Source organism: Spea bombifrons, chromosome 5 (assembly GCF_027358695.1).
Source record: "Spea bombifrons isolate aSpeBom1 chromosome 5, aSpeBom1.2.pri, whole genome shotgun sequence".
In the NCBI taxonomy this organism is placed as follows: Eukaryota; Metazoa; Chordata; class Amphibia; order Anura; family Pelobatidae; genus Spea; species Spea bombifrons.
The window spans coordinates 102,445,750-102,455,326 of record NC_071091.1 but is presented as its reverse complement, the minus strand read 5'-3'; the positions used below and the strand labels follow the sequence as shown (position 1 = coordinate 102,455,326).

The 9,577-nt window shown below is 44.0% G+C and overlaps 1 protein-coding gene across 1 annotated transcript; it reads right to left on the bottom strand.

Moving 5' to 3' along the window:
* Positions 1 to 429: 429 nt before the first annotated feature.
* On the bottom strand, positions 430 to 7,620 carry SQLE (squalene epoxidase). Its single transcript, XM_053466443.1, has 11 exons — positions 7,319 to 7,620; positions 5,761 to 6,013; positions 5,119 to 5,299; positions 4,789 to 4,885; positions 4,025 to 4,138; positions 3,560 to 3,731; positions 3,341 to 3,436; positions 3,106 to 3,248; positions 2,067 to 2,163; positions 1,798 to 1,885; positions 430 to 1,207 (listed from the first exon to the last, which is right to left on the bottom strand). Exons 1-11 carry the CDS (start codon positions 7,571 to 7,573, stop codon positions 1,015 to 1,017), a joined length of 1,689 nt encoding a protein of 562 aa, XP_053322418.1. The 5' UTR covers positions 7,574 to 7,620; the 3' UTR covers positions 430 to 1,014.
* Positions 7,621 to 9,577: the final 1,957 nt, after the last annotated feature.

Sequence of the window (9,577 nt, the reverse complement as noted above, 5' to 3'; positions counted from 1 at the left end):
CAGCGGACAAACTCCGCCACAGACCGCTCATATAGACGGTATGGATGAACATTGCTTCTGGATTCCGAGTGCCAGGAACAACTGGTTCGTTTATTTCACCCCAGAGACCCCTCCGAGAGAGGATTTCACATCTCATAGAATGCCATCTAGAAACACACTTTTTTTTTTTTTAACCATACAGAAAAAAAAGCAGCAACCTTGGAAGGGCAAGGATTCCATTCCCATCATCCCAACGGATCATGTAAGCAACCGTAAGTCATCATGAAAGTTCTATGGACTGGGGGGGGGTTAAACGGGGAGACTAAACGTGCCTCTTATCTGCCGTTGGATTCCATGTTTCTAAGTAAAACGGCCGGACAGTGTGTGTCTACGAATACAGCAATGGAAAAAAGAGACCTCTGAGGTTTTGAAAATGTCTGCTGGCCGGCATCTGGCTTTATAAACGTGATGTCCATAAGGAGGAATCGGAGCCTGCGAGACCAATACTGTAATAATCATGTTGAACGCTATTCCCGGTCTCGTTCCCCAATGTCGCCGAGAAATGTAGGCAGTACAGTTTACGCTGTTCCTGTCTCCGTATCCCGCAGACGGACCGACCCCGCAGAGCATCTCGCCGGAGAGCGGACCGCGCTCTTCTCCGCACGCAGACGGGGCAGACTAGGTCGTTACTCTCTGAAGGCATTTATAATCAAGAGCTTAACCGATTACTTTGGCAGAATACAGGTTACGAGGACATAGAATGTTTGTTTGCGTCGCTGCTTGTTCTTGGTACACAAATGTTCTACCAAAAAAAAATGCCGGAGGATCGATTCCGCGTCGCAGGCTGAAGCGCAATGCTGATTCTTGGTGCTCCTGGCCTATTTTTAACCAATCATGCCCTATTTTGCATTCATTCTTCTTGTAAATAGTATAATCCATTAGTCTACAAGAACATGGAGCCCGTGGGATGGACGTGTTTGCGCTCCGGAAGGTTTCTTGAAGTAGCAGCCACGGCAGAGATAACCGGATCCAGATTCAGTAAACTAAATATTTCATCTCCGAGTATATGAGAGGAAATATGACGGAACAGGCCCGGAACAGGACAGCGGTGCTTCTGACCACAGCGCGCGGCTTCGTCAACCACGGCTCCATCTTGAAGCAGAAATAGACGGCGTAGAACGCGACGGCGAAGAAGTGGCCGATAAGTTTCATGGGTCTAGGAGACAACCTGCAGGCAAACAAAACAGATGGCTCATTCTTTGCAAATAATGCAGTCCTAGAAGCTGCGCATGAATGAACGTCAAAACAAGAATTCTGTGATTTCAGGTCACCATTTTGGGTCTTTTTGCACTATAAAGTTTAGCACACAGGCTATCAGACTCCAGACCTTAAGTACAAGAACCAGATTTTCTGGAGATCCCAACATGAGCACTCACAGCTCAATCAAGAAGGTTTGATTTCTGTTTGTGGCCCTTGAGTTTAATAACCTGGGAGATTTTTTGCAAGTGAACTACTATCCACTTTATATACTGAGTGAGCATTCACTCACACATTATCTGAAGGGTCTGTTCACATTAGAGCAGCTATCAGCCAGGGTAACCTCATCTCTAGTGACCTCGCAGGGCTACTGATCCGGCCAAACATGAGCTCCCCTCGGCCTAAATGTCAGTCTGAACACCCCTGTTCCTGAGGGACCCAGAGGGGAGGACTGGCATCTTCTGGCCCAGAGGGCATGAAAAGCCAAAATTAACCTCAAGGATTTGTTAAAATAAAGAAGTCCCTTATTTAGGGTTTACAGTATTCAGTGTTCCTACTTACACAGATAATAAGCCTATGGGACCAGCAACGCATTCTCCTCCGAGCTTGAAATAGTTAAAGCAGGCTCTTCTCAGCTGGTATAAGGAATCTGTAAATATACATTAGCAGACGCTTAGCATCTTCCAGATTATTCTCTCCATCCTCTGCTTCCAATGGATTCGAGTTAACAAGTTATCAATAGATATTAGAACACACCTCCCGCGTCTCCGAGACAAGGTGATTCTCAAAGGATCCAAGCGGTCAAAACCGTGCTAAAAAGATTTACTTACCATCGGTAGCGGCAAACAGTTCGTACAGAGCCTGAGCCAGGACGTTGACCACAAAGGAGTGGGACTTCTTTCTGGACCAGTAAAATTTATTCTTGGCCTGTAAAAGATTTCAATAAGACGTGAGACAGTGTTCTCATTACTATACATCCAGCTCACTGTATAAAACCTGGCAAGTATATATACTCCATGCAATATGGAAACCAGGATGCATTTAACATTTAAACGGGACCGGTGGACCTTTAACTTTTTAACGCTTAATATATTGTCCATGTTTCCAGTACTTAAGGGGTTAGGAAAAGTTCTTGATTTGTGACGCAGGTTGGGTTAGGCCATTGCAGTGATACGATATGGTTTGCATGGATCACTTGTCAAGTACAGACATATTCTGTTAATTGCCTTTAAATAATTAATATTGCCTTTAGAAGGCACAATGAGCACGAGGGACCAGAGACCGTTTGAAGGAATATCTAAATCAATTCAATCAAGATGGTTTTGATGCAAAACACAAACACCCAGATGTTCCTCATCGCAACAGGTCATGAGAAGACCAGCAGGGTGTAGGTTTTCAAGAGCCCTATAGAATAACATATAGAGTCCATAAAAAAAAGAAGTTACGAGACCGTTCACTACAACTGCATTCTTATTGCTATGAGATCCATAACTTCTCCCATATCATGTGCGGCTCATGTAGCCTGTTTTCAAAAAATACTTAACAGGGTGGAACAAAAGCCCCGACTCTCAACTCACTTTTCACTGTTGCCATCAAGTCATTTCTGATAGATGATTGAGAAATTAATCTAGGTTTAGTTTTGCCAGGTGAGTTACAGGGGCTTCTCGGCACACAGGATGCTGCCAAGTAAAGCTCCAAGATTTTATATACTCTCCAAACGAGATCCAAGCGAGTTGCGATGACCCCAAGCAGCTTCTAGATTAATGAGTTTGCTTTAGTGCACCTGGGTTACAGTAACCTAAAAGTCTGACATTACCCCCGGGACTTCCCTACATCAACTCTATGGTAAATCTCCTGCCTATGTCTCACCTCGAGAACCTCCGAGTGCTCATACAGGTCCGGTATGTCCTGAAGAAGATCTCTCCATATCTTCACATCATTCAGCACCACACTCATGCCTCCTCCCGTTAGAGGGTGTCTCATGTTGTAAGCGTCTCCCAAAAGTAAAACTCCTGCTCCGCGACAGAAAGGGAGAGAAAAGGTTTGACGTGTACATAACAGATTTTGTCTCAATGTCTGGTGAGTTATGAGGGATGACCATTACCTTTTTTGTTTACTGGTGAGGGTGGGAGGAAGCTGGCTGGCATTGTCCTTAGTCGGTCGTTTTCGACGGCAAAGATGAATGGATCTTTTAAATGGTCTGGAGAAAAAGTGAAAGTGGAGCTAATTACTGACGGTACATCTCTATGGTTTTTCATCGAGACCTCCAAGCTCCGGTTTCTCACGTCCGACCCTATATTCCCCATTAATGTTCTCCTCTCACCTGGAAGTTGTGGACAAATCTTTTCCAGCATGTACTCTTTGAGGTTCTTGGGCATTTCCCCTCGGATGTCTACAAGGACTCGGGTCTCGGTGGAGGAAATCTGGTATATGAGTACGGGGCTGGGATTGGCCAGAACCAGCTCGGCGTGATTGGCCTTGAACTGTGGCGAGTTCTAAAGAGTGATAACAAGACAGAAGGCATATTAATTCAGCAGCATGATTCTCCGATCTATCTTCTATCTCTCTCTCTCTCTATATATATATATATATATATATATAGTTAGGTGAAAAATTATCCCAAACAGGGGCTAATGATCATCAATTTAATATGTAGGCCATTAACAATCATTAACAGAAATTGTTACTGAAGACAGTTTAATGGCAAAAGTCATGCACGGCGCCAGTACGAAGGAATAAGCGATGGTAGGGAAAGCGCCTCATTGTTTTAAAATACACAAACACATACCTTTAAAATGCATCCCACGAAATGAGAGGACACCGTGACGTGGCCGGAAATTAGGTCTTTCCTAAACTTCGAGAAAAGCCCATCAGCGACAACTGTCAGAGGTGCCCGGATCTCCTGTGACGCAAGAGTCATCAGCGTTAGCCAGGGAATGTATTGCATCAAAAATGTAATCGATTGTATTTCTCCGCGCTCCTGACCAATCAGTCGCGGAAAGAGTTAAGGACTTCAATATGTTTGGAATTGTGAGATTGCGTGAATGTAGATCCCCGTGGCGCGTTTATTTTTTTTCAGGGTTCTCTGATATGAAATTCTTCCCCAAATCTTTTTGGTTCGGTTATTAAACAGTCAATTACGAAAAGACAGGCAATTCCATCTGTGTTAAAGGTGCTGTTCCACTTACTCGGCTGGATTTAACACTTGTGTAACTGAATGCAGCATTGAAAACACGTAGCTCTATAGCAGTGAATGCCCAAGCTTTTCCTAGAAATAATTCTTTAATCATGTCATTTAGCTGCCCTTCTCTTCCCCGGATCTTTTCACCTGCTGCTTTTCTCTGTCTGCTTTTCTCCTCCTGCTGTCCTTCTCCCCTCTTGCCCGGAATAACATTGTCACGTGACTACCGCACTAGCTTTCTATGTAAAGTGCTTAGGAGCTGTACTGTATTTCTTGCTAATAGGATATTGCATTTAGTATACTGTCGGCATGCGCGTATGAATTAAATTGTCAGCATTCCCTCGCTGGAAGCATACAAAGTGTCTCTTTACCTTAACATCTCCCGTTTCTTTGTCTCTGTATTGTACACCTTGTACAGTGTTTTCTTCTTCAATTAGCTGTGTCACTGTCCCCTCGATGTACCTTGTGCTGAAATCAAGAAGGAATAAATTATTGTCGCTTGTTTATTGTGCCTGAAACATCTTCTAGAAGACACTGTACAGCTGGGGAGATACTTTGTGTACGCGGCGAGATATTATCTTCTGTAGATTGTGGAATCTTTTTAGGTTCCCGGTGGGATTTTCCTCATTATGATGACAAACAATAAGACGACAACGTAGGAATAATGTAAGAACCCAAAACATCGTTATTTCTGGACCTACTTGCTCTCTGCCATGGCTATCTTCCGGAGACCCATAATAAAGCGGCCGTGATGAAAGGCTCTTCCGCACTGGGGCTGGTTGTCTTCGTTGGAAGGGTATGGGATCTCCACCTCTGCTTTGCTTTCAATGTCATGGACAACGTACCCATGCACCACATGAGCATCCAGACCTTCCACGGCATCTGGAAATAAATTCATTGGTAATGTATCTTTTCTCCCAAACATAATTCACCATAATCATCTTTAACACTACAAACACCGGTGGCTGTAATACTGATGAAAGAGGAGAGCCAGGGCCAACCTGTGGCCAAAATGCTACAAAGCGTTTAGAACCTATTTTGTGATGGTTCCTAGAGGTTGACATCTCATCTTCTGTTGGTATTTCCCATCATGGTTATCCAGGTAATAATTGGCAAAGCATGATGGGATGCAGAGTTTAGTGTTAGCTGGATGGCTTTTCTTGACCAGGATATTGGTTTAGTGAAGAATTAATAATCATGGCTTGGTCTTAGATGGGGTAGTTGATAAAGGTGAAGGTATCGTGGAGATGTTTAATCATGCAATTATATGGGTCTTCTAAAGGTAGAGTTCCTCGGTATCCACATCCCCGGGGCATACAACACACACAGCATTTATTACTTACCACCAAGCCCAAGGTCTCTCAAAGCTTGGTATCCACCTGGCTGAAGTAGCTCTCCCACTATGCGATCTGGTTCCTTCAGGTCCCTTTCGATCACCGCAACTTTCCTTCCATCCCTCGATAACACTGCTGCTAGAGCGGAGCCGAGAACCCCCGACCCCACGATAATAACTTCGGGGTCACTGCAAGGCCACACAGCTCCGGTGGCTCCATCGGTTTCGGTTGCAGACCCAAGCTGATGGTTGTCCCCTTTAGACTAAAACAGGACAGAACGGTCATTATTCCTATATTTCTTCAAAATGCGCGTAATATGCATTATTTGGGAAAATACTATATGAAAAGTATAAATATAATGACAACCCCACAGTAATAAAAAACTAACAATATGATATATGAAAGCCAACGCATTTTGTATGCCATCAACAAATACTTTTAACCCCTGGTTACCCACAACCAGGTACACGGTACAGGTGGTCCTCGCACTGACGATACATTCACAATTTATGTAAGCCAAGGCTAGTGGCCCAGTGATATACTGTCCCAAAACGGGGAACAACATGCTCAATGCACATTAAATGCCCCTGGTCAACATATACCTGCCAAAAGGGACACCAAAGAAAGACCACAAGAAAGCACAGAAAGGATCCAGGGTGTGTAGAAATGCTGCCTAAAGCCCTTATTGCCCTAGCCAAGGGGCGACGTTACAATAAATGTTTAAAAAAAACATTATAATTAGAAGGCGGTGTGATGTATGTCGGAATCTGCCATTATGCAATGTGAGCTCGGATCTAAAATGGAGGAGTAATGTGTGGGAACGGCTACGAACCGAGACATCAGAACGCCGAAAACAAACTGGAGATCCTTTATAATGTGCTTAGTACAAAAAAAAAGTCATAAAAATAATTAAAAAATCTTTACAAATCTACGCAGGATCTGGGAGGAAATGATAAATATCTCAGATAATTAGATATATAAATATATATATATATATATATATATATCATAATCAATACATATGATAAAAGCTGATAGGAATAAAGAACACAGAAGGGGTAATCTTTATACAGTAGAAATATTTACATATTCAAATAGATCTATTTATTAATGAAAGGCATAGGAGTCTACCTTTCCTTAATAATAATAATTATATATATATATATATATATATATATTTGTGAGCAAACAGCACCTATAGAAATATAAATAGTATGTAATACAAATATATATATATATATATTCTGTATATATCATACAAGAGGAAATGAGAATACATGAATGAATGCAGTTTGTATATGTATGTATGTATGTATGTATGTAAGTGTATGTAAGTATTTATGTTATATATATGCACGCATTAAGTTAAAGTGATATAGAATTTAATAATTTAGGAAATGTAGGTTAAATGAATGATGCCATAAATTCGAATTGAGGAGTTTCCCTGCATATGTTCTTAATTTGGGCTAATAAAGGATAATTCATTAAGGAAAATAAATATAATATTTTTATCAATAAGCAGAATAAGCGCCTGAAGCGCACGCTCGGGACTGACAGCTGCACATACCTTTCTGGCCCTCAGTGGCCCCCGTCCCCCTTGGTGTTTAGGTCCATTCTTGTTCAGGAGCCGGGACATGACACCCTTACTGTCTCCTTTTTTCTGGGAGCCCAGGTGACCCCGGTACCGGAGCAAGGACAGGACCAGACCCAGGGTGCAGCAAAACAGGCCGGCCGCGATCAGCTCTATCCGGGGGGCGCTCAGCAACTCATCACACTTCTTATACACGTAGGTGAAGGTGGCGACCCCCAGGAAGGTCCACATGGTGAAGGTGTGATGGCACGCTGGGGGTCTGCTGGCAGACAGGCGACTGGGGGTCAACTAACCGACAGGCGGCTATGGGGTCTGCTGGTTGGCAGGAGGCTGGGGGTCTGATAGAAATCCCTCCTTTACATCCAAGAACCCCACAGGATGCACAAGAAGCCCAAATAGGAATTCACTCAGACGCCTGTTGACAGCACACAATCCAGCAGCCCCCTGTGCACCGGGAGGACACCTGTACGGTGCAAATGAAAGAAAGCAATAAAGTCCAGCGCCGAGCACAGTGCAGGCTGGTTGAGTCCCGGTGGTGAGATGTGCGGCTCCGGTAAGGGCTGTTATTATCGCAGTGCCGCAGGTGTGTGAGATGCTTGTGAACAGGGTGCAGCCGGGTCTGCGGATGGGAACCCCCAGTGCTTGCACTTGATGGTGTTTCAGGCAGTGGGTGTGTGTTACCGGCGGGGGGTGTGTGCGGTGACAGTCAGACGGGATCACCAGCTGGAATGGGCCGTACCCCCTCACACGCACCTCTGGGAGACACCTATTCCCGAGCTGTTAGGGGATCGGGCAGAGAATGCTGCACATGCCCCCTGCTGTCTGCTTGCTGTGCCCGCCCGTGCCCCTTGACTGCCCCCGGGCCGTACCCTGCCTCAAGAGTCAATTCAACTTAATACTGTAGCGTCCAACTGAACGGGATGCAGCGATACTGGGGAGGAGCCAGAACTCAGCTTCAGCATCAGGCGGCGAAGGTTACCAAGCAACCGGGGAAAAAGTGTGACGCACCCGTGGGCGGATCTATGGTCTTACTAGGCAAAGGAAAGGTGGAGTCCGAGGCACGCGTGTCTGAAACGCCACCCAGCCGTATGTTAACCAATGAGGACGCGCTGTTTTGTGTGAGCCCAGCTCACGCTATGGCGGGGACAGCCAATGGGAGTGAATCGGGCGTCCGGCTGCCGACTGGTGCGCTCGCGCTAGTAGCGGTAGTTCGATGTGACGTCGGTGCGAGGCGGGCTGTGCCGGTATGGGCGCGTGGGGCAGAGCTGAGGGGCTGACAGGGAAAATGCTTCCTCCCCGCCGCATGTGTCACGTAGAGCTCCCGGTCACACGCACTGTGACAGGAATACTAATTCATTGGAATTAATAATAATATATAAACTATATATATATAATAATAACTAAATACTTGGAATGAATCATGTTTATTACAAGTTAAATAGTAATTGTTGCTTAAAAATCGAAATTATTTTCTTTTAGTTCTATAGTGCCAACAATTCCTGCAGCACTTTTTACAGTCCCAACATTAAAAGGGTGTGACAGAACTTGAACCGATAGACTAAGACGAACCGATACATTAGGGAAATAGTCTGATGATATTAAAAGTCATTATATAATAAATGTAGCAAAAGTATACGGAACAAACAAAATTTGGACAAATATGTTTTCAGACAACTGTGTTGCTCTGTGGCTCTCTCATTCGCTCTCTCATTCACTCACACTCTCATTCACCTTTTCTCATGCTTTCATGATAGAAGCGGAAGCAGCAGTAGGAAACATCGAGCCATATGGTATAACACTGAACTTCTCTTAATATTAAACAATTGGTCATATGAATTGATCCCTCAGCGTAAGGAAGGTGATAGAGACACAGCAGCAGCAGGGCACTGGCAGACATATAGCCGTATTGCATGAGACTGATTTTCTCCAAAAATTGGACAGTTGAATGAGTTGATTCTTAAGAGTATTTTTGATGTGCATTAAACGGTCTATGGGTGTGACTGCTTTGTTCTCTCTCTTTCTTTCTTTGATCTGTATTTTAGTTTCTGTACATAACACATCTTTCTTTTATCTTCAGATTAATTAGGATAATAAGCTATGTGGCTTCTTTGATGTTCCACATCATCAATGTCATGATACAGCTTTTGTAACAATGTCTGTAACACCATATATGATTGGTCAGTTGCCTTGGTATGGCTCAACCCCTTACATTTTTTTTTTTACATTTTACTCTAA